Source organism: Colobus angolensis, unplaced genomic scaffold (genome assembly GCF_000951035.1).
Source record: "Colobus angolensis palliatus isolate OR3802 unplaced genomic scaffold, Cang.pa_1.0 Scaffold17, whole genome shotgun sequence".
In the NCBI taxonomy this organism is placed as follows: Eukaryota; Metazoa; Chordata; class Mammalia; order Primates; family Cercopithecidae; genus Colobus; species Colobus angolensis.
In genome coordinates this window covers 13,265,956-13,286,161 of record NW_012114821.1, presented here as the reverse complement: position 1 = coordinate 13,286,161, position 20,206 = coordinate 13,265,956, and the positions used below count along the sequence as shown (strand labels likewise).

At 45.8% G+C, this 20,206-nt stretch overlaps 1 protein-coding gene across 1 annotated transcript in view; it reads right to left on the bottom strand.

Annotated features, from left to right (window-relative positions):
- OC90 (otoconin 90) overlaps nt 1-20,206 on the bottom strand; it is a 35,173-nt gene that overhangs the window by 2,846 nt on the left and 12,121 nt on the right. The window contains exons 3-13 of the mRNA XM_011938166.1: nt 18,715-18,780; nt 17,318-17,374; nt 14,107-14,281; nt 13,628-13,740; nt 11,576-11,704; nt 11,371-11,412; nt 10,027-10,077; nt 7,394-7,447; nt 5,654-5,779; nt 4,505-4,676; nt 1,535-1,641 (exon numbers count right to left, since the gene is read on the bottom strand). Of these exons, the coding sequence (XP_011793556.1) occupies nt 1,535-1,641; nt 4,505-4,676; nt 5,654-5,779; nt 7,394-7,447; nt 10,027-10,077; nt 11,371-11,412; nt 11,576-11,704; nt 13,628-13,740; nt 14,107-14,281; nt 17,318-17,374; nt 18,715-18,780 (1,092 nt within the window). The remainder of the gene's footprint in view (nt 1-1,534; nt 1,642-4,504; nt 4,677-5,653; nt 5,780-7,393; nt 7,448-10,026; nt 10,078-11,370; nt 11,413-11,575; nt 11,705-13,627; nt 13,741-14,106; nt 14,282-17,317; nt 17,375-18,714; nt 18,781-20,206) is intronic.

The following is a 20,206-nucleotide window of genomic DNA, read 5'->3' as shown; positions in this document are numbered from 1 at the left end:
CATACTGTAGACTCAAATGCCTTTACCCCCATTCCCAGGGTCCCTGTGCTACCTGTTAGCACATATACTACATGGGATTAGAACAGTTGCTTCCCTATATCTCTTCCCTCCCAGCTGTGCATAATTTGAGGCAAGGATCATGAAAGTTCATGGGTTGCCTGGTTCCTGGTGAAAGTTTGTTGGTTAAGTGGATAATAGAATGAACAAATGAATGAGTGAATGAATGAGAGAGTGATATGTAGACACAAAGCTCCTGGGATGTGACAGACATAGCTGATCATACAAGGCAAGACAATATGGCAGTCCACGCACTGTGCTGAGGTTGTGTAGAGGAAGAAGAAGGGATGGACGGTCCAGCTAGTGGACTTCCCCAGACGAAAATGAAAATGAGAACAAACTCTTGTAGGGCCCCTGTAAAATTCTAGGGCAAGTGTTTCCTTTTGAACTGCAAACCGTAAGGGAAGTGCATCCACTGATATAAATGAGGAAATGGAGCTGGAGAATGCAGATAAAGTCAAATCTATAGCAAGTCTCCGTTCACTGTCAGGCGCCTGCCCATGGAGATTGCAGTTTTCAGAGTGCTCCCCACCTGAGGCCCTGAAGGGATACAGAGGAGCCTCTGGCTTCCACTATAGGGAGGAGTGGGGCTGCTGGCACGCCTCGCTCTTCAGCCAGGGCCAGTCCCCCTTTTCAAAATAGTATTCCTCAGATCTCCCTTGGGAAAAGGACGCTGCTTCTTAGAAAAAGAAAAAATACTCAGAGACTCACTAGTATGGTGAAGAATCAGCTTTAGTTCTGAAGTGATATGGTTTTACAATTCAAATCCCAATTCTCCCACTTATTTCTATCTGTGTGATCTTGGGCCTCAGTTGCCTTATCTGCTATATGGGAAGAATAATAGTGCTTCCTCGTGATACTGTTTAGAGGATTAATTCTGTTAACACACATTAAGAGCCGAGAATCAATAAGCTTGGGCTCTTTATGTTAGTCCCAGCCTGCTCGTCACCGGCTCTGTGACTTAGGCAGCTCACCCCCTTGACAGTGAATCTCCCCATCAGTGGAAGAGGTGTGATAATATGCGCCTCAACATTAAGAAGAGTATTGGCCAGGCGCGGTGGCTCATGCCTGTAATCATGGCATTTTGGGAAGCCAAGGGGGCGGATCACGAGGTCAGGAGACAGAGACCATCCTGGCCAACATAGTGAAACCCCGTCTCTACTAAAAATACAAAAATTAGCTAGGCATGGTGGCACGTGCCTGTAATTCCAGCTACTCGGGAGGCTGAGGGAGGAGAATCGCTTGAATCAGGGAACCAGAGGTTACAGTGAGCCAAGATTGTACCACTGTACTCCAGCCTGATGGCCGAGTGAAGCTCCATCTCAAAAAAAAAAAAACTAAACTAAAAGAAAAGAAAAGAGAAGAAGAGAAGAGTATTAAGTCACAGTACAGATGAAGAAGTGCTTGGGAAAGCATCCACAGTCACAATGCTGAACTGAAAGAAATAATAACTCACTGTGCAACCAACAGCACTTACACTTGGGTGTATGATCCACACACACCACCGGTGACCGAGGAAGCCCCTCAAGCAGGCAGCCCAGCCTTCTCACTTGCTCTAGGCAGCAGTGATGGGACAAGCAGCACCTAAGACCAAGGAAAACGCTTTACTTCTCAGAACTCCCAGCTTCCCTAGGAACCCCCTCAAGCACAGCCTGCTTCTCCTACATGCCCTATAGTAGTGAGGGAAGCCAGTGCCTCCTTTCCAGTGCACACAGGGCTGACTCATATACACACCAAGGGCCATCGTGTATGGTTATTAGGGTTGTATACTGCACAAAGGCCACATCTAAGGCAGCATCAATCATACTGTATGCATCTTATTATTAAAAAACATTTTTTGATTTTTATTGTAACTGTTCGTGGCAGAGATAGGTTATTTATTTAAACGATTTTCTAACAGATGGAAATAGAGTCTTAAGGAAGGTTAAATGTATGCAAAGGTACCATATGGGCTAGCAGTAACCTTACTCCCTCCAATCTTTGACATGGAAGAGTTAATCTCACATCCACAGTGCACTGTCATTTGTCCCTAGCCTTAAAAAAGGACAGAGTAACCATCCTGAGCATAAATAAAGAACTGCATCTGGAAAAGTGTCCAGCATAGATCAGGACCTCGTAAATACATGAAAAGGAATCAATGTCTTGCTTTTTATATCCACCCATCTTGGCTGATACGGCCTCACAATATCCAGTGTCCCCCCCTTGCCGGGTGGACATCCTTAAGAAACTTGTGATGACTTCAGCCAATAGGGAGATACAGTTGCTCCCCAAATACTCCCTTTTCAACTCTTCCATGTCTTTTAATAATTCTCACTCTGTCCGGGAGGCCACAGCTCCAGCAGGGTAAGTCATAGACTCTTGTGGCTTTTTTATTGCACCTCTTCTCAACCAGTTATCTGCTTATTAACTTTTCCACATTGCTAGCAACCAGAGGAACAATCCCCTTCATATGCTCACAAGGCCACTGGCCAGAGGTCAGCGTCTGCCTCCTTTAGCTATTAGCACAAAAGAACCACAAAATCTTGTGTGTATATTTGGCAGGGATGGGTGGGGGTGGACACTTGATATAATAGTTAAACTCTAAAGTCAGTGAGTGAATCAGACATCATATATAAATCAAAATACTCATAAAATCACTGAAACTCTCCATAACGTACAGTATACATGGTCTTAAAAATACATTCTTTAAAAAATTATATTAGTTTGACTAACTTTTCTTAGTCAAGGGTTTTCTCCTGTTGACCTTGAGTTTTTCAATTTCTTTCTACAGATGTGAAGTAGCCATATCATAACTTCCCTGCCCAACTGGTCAAATTTAATATTTTTGTGAAATACAGTCAGTCATCAGGAAACATCTTCAAAATCATCCCCACTTTTTCCCAAGGGGTTCAACAGAACGCAGAGACTGCTACTGGCTACGTTTCTATCTGTTGCCTTGTCTCCTTGAGGGCTATGTACTAAAAAACCTTGACACTATTTAAATTGTCCTCTGTCATGGAGAGCAGCGGGCATATGGATGAACCTCAGAATGTAAACATGCTTGTGCTCCACAGTGTAGCATAACCTTCGCTAGAGTAAAAACTTCTTTCGGGTTCCCTGGTGGGAGGTAGGTTTTGAAGGTTGTCTGTGCAGCAGAGCCTGGATTTCCTTCACTGAAAACCTCAGAGGAGGATAGTGAAGCCAGGATAGCCGAGAGGTAGAGGCAGGGGAAAGAAAGTGAATGGGTAAAAAAATACAGCCACCCACACATCCAACCCGCAGCAGACATGCTCCATATTCCTGCCATTACTGTGTCCTTTGTGTTAGCTATGACAAGCCTTGTCTTTTTGTGTGTCTAAAATTCATCGATAGTTGCTGATTTTGCGTTGCAACCATACCACCCAAGGAGGACATGTGTCTTTTGAATGCAGGTCTCTCCATTGGCTGTGGACTGGGGCTGTCCCCACGTGCAGTCTCTACTAAAAAAATACAAAAAACTAGCCGGGCGAGGTGGCGGGCGCCTGTAGTCCCAGCTACTTGGGAGGCTGAGGCAGGAGAATGGCGTGAACCCAGGAGGCAGAGCTTGCAGTGAGCTGAGATCTGGCCACTGCACTCCAGCCCGGGAGACAGAGTGAGACTCCGTCTCAAAAAAAAAAAAAAAAAATTTGATCAACACTACTTTGAGAAAATTCCTTAAACTCAGGTTAAGTCCTCCGTGGTGTCCTCTGTTTACCCTACTGTATTTATTATATTGGGTAGTACTTTTGTTTAATTGTCCATCTCTTTCACCAAATAAGCTTCTACTGGGCAAAAGTAGTTTGTTTTATTTTGCTCCGTGAGGGCGAAATCATTGTTGCATCTCTGCCACCTAGCATAGTGGCTGGCATAGAGCAAAAGCTCAAGCGGTATGGATTGAATGCACATTTAAATGAATGAATACATTAATGAGTACATGAGGTCAATGAAAATTCTTTCAAGTGGTAGATGTGAAAATTAGCAGTTATATTTAAAAGGTGTTGAGAGAAGTTACACTTAAAAGGCTGATTTTAATGTGGCCTTCTGCAGGAAAAACCAACTGGAGACCTTAATTCCACATGTTGGCTATTGCTAAATAGGTGGACTTGGGGTCATTTGAAGGTTATTTGTAGATTGGCCCTCTTAGGGTAGCTGGGCAGTATTTGTCAAAGTACTGAAAGGGCTCTAGGCCCCCAGATCAAAAGATGTGGATCTTTCTGGCTCTGCCTCTTCCAAGGTGAACGACCTCAAACAAGTCAGTCCCTGAGTCTCAGCTGCTCACCAGGAGAATGGGCCTATAATGCTGAAGAGCCTCCTGAGTGAGCAGCAGTGTGCACCAAGCTTTTAGTGAGGCCCAAGGTGCAGCCTGGTGTCCAGGAGAGCTGTCACCACTCCCTGGTGCAGACAGCATCAGTACTACTACACTAGAGCTGTCACCGCTGGCTCTCCATACCTGTCCAGGTCATCCCTTGGCTCGCCTCTTCCTTCTTGTCCACAGTAACAGCCATAAGACTCAAATTCCTCTGGGCACCGGGATGTCAGACAAAAGAGCATCTTTCCAAGCTGTGGCATCACCTGCATGTTGTCCCCACTTCCCAGGTGCAGGAAGGTGAATCTGTCACAGGCTGAAAGGAACAGGAATTGTCCGGAGAGCAAGGACTGTCGGGGCAGCCATTGCAAGAGGAAGGCCATGTGAGCTTCCGGTTTGTATGTGGACAACTCTAGGTTCTTGCGAAGGAACCCCATGTCCTACTCCTTGGGTCACCATTCTTCTGGGAAAGCTGTTATGGCTCATCCCCTGCTTGGGATGCATTGTCTTTCAGAGACCAAGTCTTTTCTCTCTAGGCTTCTAATGCTCCTTATTAAATCTCCCTAAGGGATGGAGACTTCTCAGGACCCAAGATGCTCTTTGGGGCCATGTCTTATTACTCAGTAGACCTGGCATCCTGGGAGCATCCCAGCTGAAATCTTATGCTTTCTGGTGGCATCAGGTTAGCACACCTGGTTGGGCTTGCCTTTCTCTCCTCTGCCTCTCCATCTCCCCATTCCTCTCTCTTTCTCTGTCTCTATTTCTCCTCCTTCTATCCTTTCTCCTCTGTCCACGAATCTCAAATGCAGCTTTCTCCATAGCTCTGCATTGGACACCATGGAAGCCATACTCAGATACTAACAAAGCCCCTCCTCTGTGGGCCCAACAGGCTGTGGCCTCCTTGCAGGTGCAGAGGCTTTTTCAAGGCATCAGAGGGAGGAGAGACAAAGGAGGAAAATGATCAAAACCCAAGTGCTTAATTCTTTCCAATAAAGCACGGTGCGGACGATGTGAAACTCTTTCCCTCTGGGCCAGTAAGAGTGGTGGCAGCTTGAGGTCAGGGGCTCAGAAGACTGTGGCTCCTACCCCAGGCTCAGCTTCCCAGTAACTGAGTGGCTACAGGCAGCTTACATCTCCTCTGAACCTCAAGGTGCTTATCCAGTCAGGGGGGTTATGTCTTCTAGTCACACGCCCATGAGAAGGTCACAGTGTGAAAAGGTGGCCTACAGTGATTCTTCATAGCCTAACCAAAAGATCCCAGCAGTGGGGAGGACAAGCACTGCTTCTGCTCACCTTTTTCAGTTGTCTCCTCAGGGCCATTTTCAACAGATGACACTGCCAGCCCCAGAGATTTAATGCCAGCGGGGACAAGGGTTACAACTTTAGCTGTAACCCTTGTTGCAACTATCTCTGCAGATCCTGAAAATGAAAAACTTCATGGTTCGGATTTAAAAAGTGGCTCCAGGAGAGATTTGCAGATGGACACATGAAAACCAAATGCAAACAGATAGAACACCATAGTGTTAGGAGAGTGTTCCTCAAACTGGGTTTGCAGATATCCAGGCAGATTCCTAGGGATCCATGAATTCTACATGAGAATGTCCAAATTTTCTACAATAACCTTAACACTGTTGGGAGCCTGTGATAGATCACCTGGATGACATCCCAGGGAGGAGGACTGCAGAGGTTCCCAGGCTTGTGTTTGTGTCACGTTTAATATCACATGCCTGCCCAGTGAAGGGGCATTATGGCGCTCACAGCAAGTGAAGAGGTAAAGAAACTGGTGGAGAAATTAAGACAACTCATGGTACACAACAAGGTGGGCAAGCAAAACCACTTCTGGAAGCCCTTATTTCCTCGTTCAAGTGCAGCAACAGCTTCCCATTATTTGCAGAATCTAGTGCAAGGTCCTTCCTGTGGTCTGCAAGACTTGCTTGTGACCCGGCCCTACCTTCCTCACCAACACATCTCTTACCACCTGCCTGGCACTCTCTCTGGATCTCCCTTTGCTCTGATGTGTCAGTCTCACCTGCCCTCTTAGCTGGAGGCAGCAAAGTCTCCCGTCCACAGACCAAATCTCCAGCCTTCCCAGTACAGCGAAGGGAACAGTAGCAGGCTCAGCCCCACCAATCTGCTGACCCAGGCTCAGTTTCCAGAGTACTGGGTAAGGTCTGGCATGTTTGTGCCCGCTGGATTGCAGTCTTTCCCCAAATCCACCATATTGGTTTGCTTCATGCATCTGGTCATCTACTTCCTCTTACTCAACTCCAGTTCCTGTGAGACTAAAGCCCTGTTTGTAACCTCAGTCTCCTAGGTTTAGCATCCTGCCCAGTTCCGCAATCCCACAAATAGAAGCAAGTTATCTGGTTTCTTTCTATCATGTTCTCCACGTTGGAAACTCACCTAGTCAGTGGAAAGAGTTCATGAGTTAGTGTTAAAGAGATCTGAGTTTGAGTTTCAGCTTAGCTACATATTAGGTGTACAACCCTGGGCAAATCACTTCGCCTCTCTAAATCTTAATGTCTCCGTTCGTAAAATTATACTAATAATACTTCTTTTGGTGTTTGAATAAGCCTTGTAGCTAAATGCCTAGCAATTAAGAAATAGTCAGTAGTAGCTATCAGAACTGCTCAGTGAATGAGAAAATAACCATACAGCTAATCCAGGATTAAGACTCTCCAGCTAGAACATTCTACAAGCCAAAGGAGCTGCCAGAGCCCAGTGTCTTCTCTGTGCTGAGTCTGAACAGCCAGTAGCCCTCACCTCCTGAGGAAGAACTTTCTGGACTATTGGTGCTAATCTAATTTCAGATCCCCTAACTCTCTTTAGATCAGGGCATTTGGTGTTAATCATCCTGCCTGGGCCAGCTGCCCCATTTGGGGAATAAATGCCTCTGATTCTTGCCTTGTCATCTCCCATGCCAACAAGGTCACAGTGAATCTTATTTGGAACTCAGTTTATGTCATGAATGTGTCAAGGACAAAGGACATAAATGTGGCATGAACATAGGCAGGCAGAGCCCTGTATGCTTACCTGGAGGGGACGTAGCCCTAGCAGCTCCCACTCCTTCCTGATCTTGGCCTGCTTCTGTTCCCCAAAGAAGAGAGACAGCATGAGCATCCACCCCAGCCTGTCCCACCTGGGTTTCCAGAGGCGCTTCCCACCCACTGCACACAGGCTGCCATGTGCTCTTCACTCTGCCCCTGGCCAACCTCCCACCATGAGATTTTCTAGGAGAGCTGGTGAGACCCGGGCTGCTACTGAGCCAAAGGGAACTCCCAGATACAGGCTTGCTGGCAAATGCAGCCGCAGCTTGTCAGGCTGGAAGCAAGTGAGTTTGTGCAAATACTTTGGGAACGACAGCTTCTTTAGAATTTGGAGAAAAACTGAAAAGTACATTTTGGAACACAGGAGCATTGCAGTACAGAGACAGCAGAACTGCGTGGTTGAAGTTGTTTGCTATGTGACTCCAGGAAAAGCACTGAGCCTCATTTCCTCTGTAAACTGAATTTGTTGTTATTGTCACTTGAGTTATTAAGCTCCTACTACATGCTAGGTATGGCAGCAAGGGCTTCTTGTATTAACTTACTATAACCCCTTGAGTTGGTTCTATGCTCACCCTCATTCAGAGATGAGAAAGGAGACACACAGAAAAATTGGGTCCCTTTTCCAAGGTCACAGAGCTAGGAGGTGGCTACAAACCCAGGCAGCCTGGTTGAAGTTGGTATGCTTAACCACTAGGCAGACTATTTCATTTCTGGCTGTGTCACACACAAAAATGTTAGAGATGCTGACTCAAAAGTTCTTGGAAAGACAGAAACTACCTTAAGTTTAATGTGTTCAAAGATCAAGACTATGCTAGTGTTCTATGAAAACCAGGCTTTGAAGTTGACTGATATGGACACAATTGCTCCATGAAAGAGGGAGATTCTGGACCATTCTAAACTGGGACAGATTGTTCTATTCAAAAGCAAAACCTATAGACTCAGAATGAAAGGACTACCAAGCTGAACTACACTGGGCAAATGACTCTACTTCTCAGAGCTTCTTGTTTGTCTGTAAAATGAGGATAGGCCAGGGAAGACTAACTCAGAGGATGTTTGTAAGGGGCTTGGGAATGATATGCTGGCACATCAGAGGCCCTCAACAAGGTCACTGCTCGCTAACCAAAGAACCCATTTACTTACCTATTCATTGTAAGTAATTGGTAAATAATTAACATCTATTTGTACTTATTAATAAAGGATCCATGGTTTTTTACACATCAGTTAGGTTGACTCTGCCGATGAAATTTTGGCCTAGATATTTTTAGGAAAGACAGTGTTCTCTAAGAGCCGCTATTGTATAAAGGAAAGGAAACAGTCTGACAGCCTAAAGTCTGGGCTTGGAGAACAGCCCAGCAAGTTACTTGCTGAGTGACTCTCAACTTGTATTCTTCCTGAGCCTCAGTTTCCTACATATTCTGTAAAATGGGTATAATAATATTTCTTTCAGGTTCCATTGAGAAGTGGTCACAGGACTGAGCACAGATATTTAGATATTTGAAATATTTCTCCACTGGATTCCAGGCTGTCCTTTTCCAAATTCCCCTCTGCTTACTTGTCTTTGAGAGAGTGGTCAGTCTGTCCGCCTCAGTCTCTACAGCCACTGTGAAAAGAAATCACCCAGCTTTAATGATGGGTCCAGCTAGGTGCCAAAGCCAAACAGAGGAAACAGATTTAGGGGCTAAGGATGGAAGAGAGGTGGCTTAGGGTAATCTGATCAGTGCATATGGCTGCACAATGGTGTTCAGCAAGGTCTCAATTTGGTAGGAAAGAGGCCAGACCAGAGCCAGGCCTGTGTTTAGGCACAAAGACCGGCAAATGCTATCTTCAGGGGTGAAGGGCCATTATTTCCCTGAGGCTTGGAACAGGTCCCTGTGGGAAGGCAGCTTAAGAGAAGGTTTAGAAGGAAAAAGTCTCTAACCACAGCTTTGCCACTCAGCTCTGTGTCTTAGACAATTCATCTCTAAATCTCAATCACCTGCCTGAAAATGGAAGTTGTAGCTATCATTCCATAGGGATGTGTAAGCATTAAATGAGATTATGTATTTTAAGCAAGCTGTCCAGTATCCAGCCTATGATTTGATAGTGTGTGCTGTTTTTATAGCCACATCTGGGAGAAGATACTGATCTAGAGTCTCCCCATGCTCGCTCTCACTGAATCCTTATGCCACTCTAAAGGATAGGTGTAATCATCCCCTTTCAGGGATTAGTGAATGATAGACCAGCTCTCAGTCTGGTTTGTAAATAAAGTTTTATTGGAACACAGTCACTTGCATTAATTTAGGGGTTGTCTGTGCCTGCTTTTGTGCTACAGTAGCAGAGCTGAACAACGGTGACAGAGACCCTATGGCTCACAAAGCCTAAAATATTAACTGAGATAGTTCGGATATGTGTCCCCACCCAAATCTCATGTTGAAATGTAATCCCCAATGTTGGAGGTGGGGCGTGGTGGGAGGTGACTGGATCACGGGGGTGGATTTCTCATGAATAGTTTAACACCATCCCTTTGATGCTGTTCTCATGACAGTGAGTTCTTGTGAGATCTGGTTGTTTAAAAGTGTATAGCACCTCCCCACTCTCATTGCGTGTCTTTGGGTTCCACACCAGTTCCTTTTGACTCACCTTCTCCCGAAAGGGCTGTCAGGCTGGTGTCTGTGGGCTCCACAGGAACCACTGGAAAGAGAGAGCTCCCAGTAGCAGTGACTAATGCAACACGGTGTCAAAACCTAGCACAGGCTGGGGATTGCTGGCCCAAGGGAGTAAAGGGGCTGAGAAAAGGGTTGCTAAGAAGAGTTGTTCATCCTGTCTTAGGAGTCACTTGCCCCTGCTGCTCCTCCCAGAACATGGTGTGTCCCGCAAGAACCCAGCTCAGAAGGGAGCACAGCCATAGCTGGGTTCAGGTTCAGATCCTGGCTGAAGGCAACGAAAGAACTGAAAACCTCAAAGATATCCCAGCTTGAGGAGACCTCTGTTCCAAAGGGAGGCAGAGGTGTTGAGGATAAAAAGAGTGCTGGACTCAGAAGATACATAGAGATATGACATGCACATATGCACACACTCATGCACGTGCATTCACACTCACACACACTCACGTACACACATGCACACCCCATACATGCCCATGCACACATCCACACACACTCATGCACACACACACACACACCTGCTTTCTCTTTAACAAACACCAAACACTGCATGACTAGTTCTGGGAGAGAGACTCCGACCCCAGGAGAGGAGAGATGCTCCGCCAAGGTGTACCTTGGACTTCTCATCCCCAAATGCCTAAAGGTGTTGGGACTGAGGGATCATAGAAACTGGTGAACAAGGAGTGGCAGGCATAAACCTGACTCCCATTTTTGGCAAGATCCATATTTTAGATTAGAAATCATCACTTGCTTGGTTCGGTGGACAGTTATTAAGCACCTACCCTGTTCTGAAAAGAAACATGTGAAAAGCAGCCTCCCCTTCAAAAAGCCTCTGTTGGACCCAGGCTGCCCCTTTTGCTGCAAGTTCTGGAGAGTGCGTGGAGAAAGGGGAGGAAGGGAGAGGAGGAGGTAGTGGGTCTGCTCCTGGGAAACTGTGGCAGCCAGGAGCTTACTTAGCTAGGAGGGACCTCACTCCACCTAAGCACTACGTCCTGTCCCAGTCACACTACATACCAGGGCTCTGACTACAGAGTGAGAAAGGGGAGAGAATGAACTTGGGATCTACAGCCACACTGGAATAAATTCACACCTGTTCACACAGTATGGGGCTGAGTTTGCACTAGGGCCATTTGATGTTGGGTATTTGAATTGGGTATATCAGAAGTAGCACATCTCCTAGCCAGGGAAGGCAGGATCACTTCCAGTGTCACAGTCACTCCAGCTCCAGTGAGGCAGGCCTGGTGGAGGAGGTGTATCTGCCAGCTCCCATCAGCATCTGGGCCCTTGTGGTCCAAGAGCCAGCAACCCTGGGAGGCCTTACCTCTGGGCAGAAGTGTTGTCAACTCTTCCTTGATGGTTGTCTCTGAAAAGAAAACACATTGGAAAGTCTGTTGAGAGCAACGGGTTTCAGGGAAGGTTTGAAGATGCTGCACTTGGCACCTAGAGACATGCACCAATGACTGGTTCCAAACAAGCTCCTGTCCACATCCTCAACCCCACGGCTGATGCAGCCAGGTTCTTCCTACCTGGAGTCTGAGCCAGGCAGAAGGAGGTGTCCAGAAGGTTCAGGGAAGAGTTGAGGCTGGACCGAGCCAAGCACTCTATGGCAGTCTTATCACAGGTACACAGCAGGTGCTCACAGTGGTCCCTGGACTCTGCACAGAGCAAGAGCACAGCTGGTTGGAAAGATCTCACCTGGAATCCCAAGAGGTAATGCAAGATCCAAGACTGAATTCCCCATCTCCCCCGCCAAAACCCCACTCCCCTTGCAATCTCCATCTCATTCATGTCAGTTCTATCTCTTTAGGTGTGTAGACCGAAACCAGGCCCATACCCACTCCTCTTCTCTCACACTTGCATCCAGGGCAGCAAGCAATTCCACTGGCTCCACTTTCAACATGGAGTCTGACCACATCTCCACGCCTCCACTCTACCACACTGGGCAGAGGCCCTGTTGTCTCGTGCCTGGTCATGGTAGTGGCGTCCTAACTACACCCCCCTGTTTCTGCCCTGCTGCTCAATCTACTCTCATCCAGGAGTCAGAACAATCCTTTAGAAACTCAGGTCTAACCATGCCTTTATTCTGTTCAGAACCTTCCAGCGTCTTCCCACCTCAACCTACAAGTCTCATTGTCACCTAGAAAATGTCACATAATTGGTCCCCCCACCCACAGCCCCTATTCCTTCTCAGGTCACATCCTCTTCCACTCCCTCTTCATCAACCCATCTGTGTCTCACTTCTCCCCTATTTCTCAACCACATCAGGCATCTCAAGCCTCAGGGCTGGTCCATGAGCTGTTCCTCTTTCTGCTTTGCTCCTCTTCCATATATCTGCAAGGATGCCTTCTCACCCATTCTTTAGGTCATCCTCAACTCTCATCATCTCAGGGAGGCTTTTCTTGACCTTCCCATTTATAGAGAACCCCCCTTTCCCTCCACAGGCCTTTGCTCTGATTCATTTCCCTCCACAGCTCTTGCCCCTCTCTAACATACTATACAATTTGTTTTGGATAGCTTCAGTGTCTGACAACAGTGAGGACATTCCAGAAGGTCAGGCTATCCCCAACACAGAAGACTGTGTTGCACTGGTGTAGGTGCACAATACATATATGTTGAGTGGATGAATGAATCATGTTTTCTGGGTTCACTGTGCCTCCCACCTGCTGGTTCACACCCACCTCCTCCCCTCAATTCCTCCTTGATGCTGCATACTCCAGCCAGTCCATGTTATATAGACTTGAGTGTTAGTCAGATCAGGATTCAAACCTTGGCTTTGCCTCTTTGCAGCTGTGTGGCTTTGGGTAAGTTATTTAAGCTGCAAACATTGCCCCTATCTAAATAGGGTTGTAAGGAAGATCAGAGTTTCTGTGTATAAGCCTACAGCACGTAATAAACACACATGAAGTATGGCTCTAATATAGGACCCCCTACATGCTGTGTTCTGTTCTCCTTCCATGTCTTTGCATTTTCTACCTCTGCCAGGGTTGCCTAGAGACATGAAATAAAATTCCTGGGGTCACACAGTAAATAAGTTGGGAGCTGAGATTTGAACCTATGTGTTTCTGATTCTTACTAGTAACCACCATGGCAAGCCTTATTCACATATCACTACTTCCACCTCCACGTCCATCTCTGAGTTCTTAACATATGCCAGTCCCTGTGCTAACCATTTCACAAGCAGTGTGTAATTTGATTTTCACAACTAATCTCTGACGTAGGTTTCTCCTCCCCTTTTTGAGGGTCAGAGGAGTTAAATAATTCTGCAACGTTACACAATGTGTAAGTAGTAAACAATTTGCCCTTCCCAAGGTCTCAGGGTTGTACAAGTATAAAATTATAAATCAAATAATTTGCCGATCAGGTAATATTTCAACTCAAAAACATTCATTGTGCATCTACTCCATGAAAGATACAGATGCCACTGATCCAGCCCTCGTGGGGCTCTAAGTGCTGCCAATGATGCTGCCAATGGTGATGATGATGTGGGAGGATCACAACGCCCTCAGCCTGGTCCAGGCTTGGGGTCCCTGGACTGTCATTTCTGGGCCCAGGCCCCTGGGACACCTGGCGATGCTTACCACATATGACCTTCTTGCCGACACAATCGACCTGTGTGCTCAGCTTGGCAGGGTCTTGGAGACAGTCCATCTCAGCGGCCTCCTCATAGCACCTGCGGTGCTGGAAGCAGCAGCTGCAGGAAGGCAGGGAAGAGACAGGGTGAGAGTGTGGGTTAGAGTGAGGGAGGGCAGGCAGCTCATGATTTCTCTGTGTCTCTGGATGGATCCTGGCAGTGGTGTGTTTTGAATATTCAGTGCACTAAAATGAAGTTTTGCATAACAGACATAACATAGGATCTTAATAACTTTCTAGAGCGAGAGCTGATCACAGATAACATTGCCATGTAAAGATGTGTCACCCAACTAGTAGGTAGTAGAATTAAACCCTTTCCTGAGTCCCAAGTCCAGGGGCTTTTCCGTATTTGTGCTCTTGACATGGTATCAACCAGACCTCCCGTGAGCTCACCTTTTGGTGTTGCTCACCTGTGGAACTCACTTACCTGTCAGATTCATCCACAGGCAACCCTTCCATCTCAAACCTGCAGGCGCAGCCATAGTCTTCAAAGTCTCGGGGGCAGAGACCAGCCACACACTTCATACCATTGACGAACTGGATCAGCACGGGGAAATTGGTGAAGACAGCCTGCAGCCAGGTGAAGTGGGGGCCCAGGCAATCTGTGGGGGTGGGGGACAGGGCCTGATGAGCACTGGGAACTAGATCTAGGAGGAAGTCCCTGACCCATGGACTTCCTATACCTCAGGCTGATGATGCCATATCAACCTAGTAAGCACCTACTATGTAATAAGACTGTTTTAGACTAAGCCATCATCCCTGCTGGTTTTCTATCTCACAGCCTTTTATCCCTTCTTCCTTACTAACAAAACTAGTAAGTTCTTAAGGAAGGTGAGCCTTTTCCCTAAGTTCCTGAGGGTATTTCATAATCATTCTCGGCTGGTCATGGTAATCCCATGTCACCAACTGATTGGTCTATGGTTATGCATGTGACCCAGATTTGGCCAAAAAACCTTAAGGGAAAGCCTGTAAGTGTCGTCTGGGAAATATTTCTTTTCTAACTAAGAATAAAGGCATGTAGGAAGATCCCTTTGATCGACACCTTTTTTTCTACCTTGAATGTGGATGAGGATGTGCTAGCTGGAGCTGCAGCAACCACACTACAATCAGGAGGGCCCAAGTCTACAGTTGAAAAGCCAATATGCTCAGGGTAGCAGTAGAGCAAGACAGACAGAGCCTGCTGGGTCTTTGATACCCGTGTTGAGCTACCGCATGCATCCTGATGACTTCACGCCACTTGAGGTAATGAAATGTCTTTATTCTTGTTGTTATTTATTTTTTTAAAAAATCAACTTTTAGGGCCGGGCGCGGTGGCTCAAGCCTGTAATGCCAGCACTTTGGGAGGCCGAGACGGGTGGATCACGAGGTCAGGAGATCGAGACCATCCTGGCTAACACGGTGAAACCCCGTCTCTACTAAAAAATACAAAAAACTAGCCGGGCGAGGTGGCGTGCGCCTGTAGTCCCAGCTACTCGGGAGGCTGAGGCAGGAGAATGGCGTAAACCTGGGAGGCGGAGCTTGCAGTGAGCTGAGATCCGGCCACTGCACTCCAGCCTGGGCGATAGAGCGAGACTCCGTCTCAAAAAAAAAAAAAAAAAAATCAACTTTTATTATAAATTAAAGGATACACAGGCAGGTTTGTCACATGAGTAAATTGATACCGAGGCTCGGGGTCCCAACAATCCCCTCACCCAGGCAGCACGGTACCTAGCTGGGGATTTTTTAGCCTATGACCGCCTCCCTCCCTGACTAGTGGTCCCCAGCGGCTATTGTTCCCGTCTTTACGTTCACGTGTGTTTAATGCTTAGCTCCCATTTATAAGTGAGAATATGTGGTATTTGTATTTCTGTTCTTATATTAAGTCACTTAGGATAATGGCCTCAAACTCCCTCCATGTTAAATGCAAATCGAAACTACAACGAGACCCCATCTCACACCAGTCAAAATGGTGATTATTAAAATATCAGAAAACAACAGATGTTGGCCAGGCTGCAAAGAAAAGGGATTGCTTATACACTGGTTGGTGGGAATGTAAACTAGGTCAGCTACTGTGAAAAGCAATTTGGAGGTTTCTCAAATAATCTAAAGTAGAACTACTATTTGACCCAGGAATTCCGCTACTGGGTATATTCCCAAAGGAAGATAGTTCATTCTGTCAAAAAGACACATGCATCTGTATGTTCATTGCAGCACCATTCACAATAGCAAAGACATGGAATCAACCTAGGTTCTCATCAACAGTGCATTGGATAAAGAAAATGTTGTACACATGTCTTTATTATTTGAGTCACTATTAGTTCGCAGAATGGATCCTAAACAATATAGTGATGACACTATAAAAAAAAACTATAAGCCAATATGGGAAGAAATGTGGTACAGACATTCACAACTTTTGAGCACCCATTAGGTGTCAGAAGCTGCACTAAGTGCTTTCACTAGCACAATAGTTCAGCCTGGCAGAGTTGTAATGCATTGGAAAGTATTTGCTTTGTCTGTTGTCCCATAAGCCTCCTATTAACCCTGTAAGGCAGATGTTTTTTGTCACTGCGAATTCATAATAAATAAACTTGCTTTACATTTCACAGTAAACAAACTGAAGGCCAAAGACATGCCCAAGGCATCAACCAGGGATAATGATTTGCCCTAAAGTATACAGCAAACAAAATTGGCAGGAAAACCATATCAACTCTTTCCAACTCTAAAGCTGGCATTCTCCTCCCTGTTCTCTACCTTTCTGACTGGAGGATCCTTGAGGGCTGCATGGGTTACCCTTCACTACTGATTTAACAAGCACGGGGTCACAAGACAGAGTCTAAGGGGATCAGGAGTAGTTTGTGAGGACCAGTTCCACCTCATTCAAACTTCCTTTCCCATGTTTTGTACCCACAAGGCCTAATTAGAAAAATAAAGACAGAATTCTACGCCGATTGAAAAAGCAACACTAAGCTTTATGCATGTGTGTATTTATGTAAACATGCATTTTCATTCAGAAACTTACAAGGCACCTGCACTGTGTAAGTTATATACACAGTTTAAGTGCAGCCTCATGCCCAGCATGGCCCAACCCCAAAGTAATTCTGAGTGTCTTTGTTCATGTCAATCGTATTATAGTCTTATTTTTTTAGTACTCTTAGTAATTGATGATAGGAACCATCATAGTGTCCTGATCGTCACATAATAGATTTTCAGTTGACAAATGGGATACTTGATACACTTTGACATTCTTAAACTTTATATTTACTAGTCAGGGAAGAAAAATAAAACTACTTTGAGGTACAGGACTAAGCTCTAGACTCCAAGGAGAGCTCCTCCCTTCTAGTTGGGTGGTCTTGGGTAAGTCACTCAACTCCCTCAGGCTGAATTTCCTTTTCTATAAAATGGGGATACCATTCCCCTCCTGGAGAGTTGTGAGTCACGACTAATGAAGTAAGGAACAGGAAGGCACATGGTAGCTCAGTGGCTCACCCTGCAATAAAAGACACCACTACTCTTGTCAGAACTTGGGTCACCTTGTTGGGAGGTAGCTGTGGAGGCCATGGGAGCTCCGAGGGTTGAGACCAAGGCCCTTGCAATTTCCTTAGACTTGCCACACATGCCCTGACCTCTGGTGGATAAATGCAATTTTAGACTTAACTTACCAAAAATTTCAGTCACACTTTCCACATTTTTAAACATCCCACTGAAGAATGTGATATCTAAGTGTGAGAAAGAAAACAAATGAGAGTCTTGGTTTTTCTGTTTTTTCCCCTCCCTGTCCACCCTCTAGGTAAAGTGTACATAAAACCTTTCTTCATTCTCTGAAGACAAATTTGACCTTGGGCTAAGCTAGCTCTCTACTAACACAGGTTACCATGGAAACCTGATAGCGATGAAATGTGAATTCCATTACTGGGCAGCATTGCACAGTGGTACAAATGACCCCTGGGTGGTAAGGTATATCTGGACTGGCAGGAATTATGGGTGAACTATAAATACCTGTTAGGAAATCATCATATTGGGTCTTATTCAGTGTGATGACTCTTATAAATGGTCATCCTACCGGGTGTCCTAGAAATTATACCCATGAAGTCATTACTAGATATACTGATTCCTATGGAGAATGAAGCTTCCAAGCTGGGGCTGGTCATACAGCTGCTCCATGTAAGTCCCATTCTCTTGAACCTGAGCTGTTTGTTATCTGGGATCCCCAGATAACTGCTGTGTAGATTGCTGTGTGCGCTACTCTTGCTGAAGAGGACTGGCTGCCGTGGCCTGCGGGCATGCTGTGTTCCTTAGCTTCGATTCTTCTAAATGCAAAGTGTGGCCTGTGAGTCTTAATGTCTAATTAAAGAAGGCCTCCTGGTGGGCATTGCACTTCCTCTAGAAGTTATGCCATTTGGAGAGAGGCCACTTGTCATTTGCATCTGAATGGGACTGATTACTTGGCATGTATGGACTCACGCATGAATAATTCGGTTGACCCAACTCACTGCTCTGAAAGGTTGGAAATCAACACTTGATTCAGGGCTGACATCACCAACGAATTCACTATGCATTATCGTCTTCAGCCACGCCTACCTTCAGGGACCCACCTGAGAAGTGTTTATAAACTATCGCTGAGAAAATTTTCACTTCCCCGGGAAATAAATATGGATCCTGCCTTTTTACAACCAGAGCAAGCAATATATCATTTATTCCTCTTGGTCTTGCCTTCTTGGAATCTCAGAGCTCAATCTGAAGCTAAGATACAGTTAAGACACAGTTAATACATAACCTTCACATCAGCCCATTTCCTACCTTCTCCTGGTTTCCCTTTTCAGCTGACCTTTGTCTTTGGCAGAAATGTTTAGACTTTGTCTCACCTGAGAGACAAAGAGGGGGTCAGACACCAGGGGAGGTTGTTGGGGAGATGCTTTTGAGTCCCACTTCAATCCCTGTTCTTACAAATGCCACAGCAGTGAGTGGCTCTAACGTGTATTCAGAAGGGGTCATTTTCTCTGCCAATATCCTAGACAACTTTATACTCTCTCCTAAGGAAAGTTCCAAGAATCCTTACTGATATTGTTTGGGAGTCCTGGAGGCAGCTCCTGTGGAAGGTTTGGTGTGTCCAGAGGATGGCCCCCTATAAATAAGGAAAAGAAAGTAGGGTAAGCACAAACACTGATACCCTTCACTTACTGGACTAAGGCCAGAAGGTGACAGTCAGGAAAACAGTGGGAATTCACATAAATTCAATTCCACGCATATTTCGTAGAGCCTGCTATGCACCAGATTAGGAGGTAGTTCCTGAAGGAAATAAGGGGATGGCTGGGGTAGCCCTGGTGTCTTATATTGGTAAGCCTTAACAGTGGCATTCTGGTTGGGGATGGAGAGGTTTGAAGACTTATCTTGAAGCCATCTTTGTGTATGAAACATCCTGTTTTATTTAGATTGCAGGTTTGTTTTGGACTTTCTTGACATAAAGCCCTGGTGGAAAGAGGTAAATACATGAAAAATACCCCCAACCTCCAAGGGGTTTACATAATAATAGAGGATAAGGGTTTTCCCCAGACTATCAGCATCGGAATCACCTGGGATGCAGACTCCGTAAACATTCTGATTCTTATGCTCTCACTCAAGTTTGATTCAGCCACTCTGGACTGGGACTCAGAAAGAAGCAATTTTAGCAAGTCCCCAACTAGTTTTGAAGCGGATTGTCCTGAAACCTCACCTTGAGAAATGTTGCTTAGCGTTATAATAACAATAGTGTCCTAGTACTACCAGTACCCAGATACAACCAGCACCTTCAGCCAGCACTTCATTATGCTGGGGGTGTGAAGATGCAGCCTGGGCGAATGGGACAAATATATGCGAGCTGGAATCCCAGGTTGAACACAAATTTGTTCCCTAAAAGCTCTGAGAGCCTGCTCGTATTTTCTTTCCCCAGCAATATAAAGCTTGTAAGTAGTTGGAAATGGCCAAAAGAGTTTTGTCTTTCTTCGTCAAGTGGAGAGTTATGGAGTCAGCACTGTCCATCTGACACTGTGTGGAAGCCCTATCAATCTGAAAGTTGCAAAGGGCCATCCTTCACAGAAGCATGTTAGATTAAATCTGTTCAGGAAGATGCCCCCAGGTGGCGTCTGAGTTGGCCTTGCTTGGCTTAGAGCAAGTTTCTCAGCTTCACATTATTGACATTTTGGGTTGCGAAATTTTCTGTTGCTAGGGATTGTCCTGTGCATTAATATTTAGCAAGATTGTTCTGTGCTGTATATTTAGCAAGATCCCTGGCCTCTAGCCACAGATACCAGTAGGAAATCCTTCCATACACAGTTTCCTCTGATAAAACTCATTCCTTTGGAGTTTCCACAACACATAACTGAGAGAGTCACTGAGACTCACCCAGTCCTTCCTAGTGGAGACAAAACCACCACTGGTGAGAGGAATAACAACAGTGGGTGCTTGTCCTGGCTACCAGTACCAGGACTGGCACTACCAATATACCATCCCTACAAGGTTCCTCAAATTTCAGTCACTAGCCTATTGCCTCTACTATTATTTCTTAACGCATA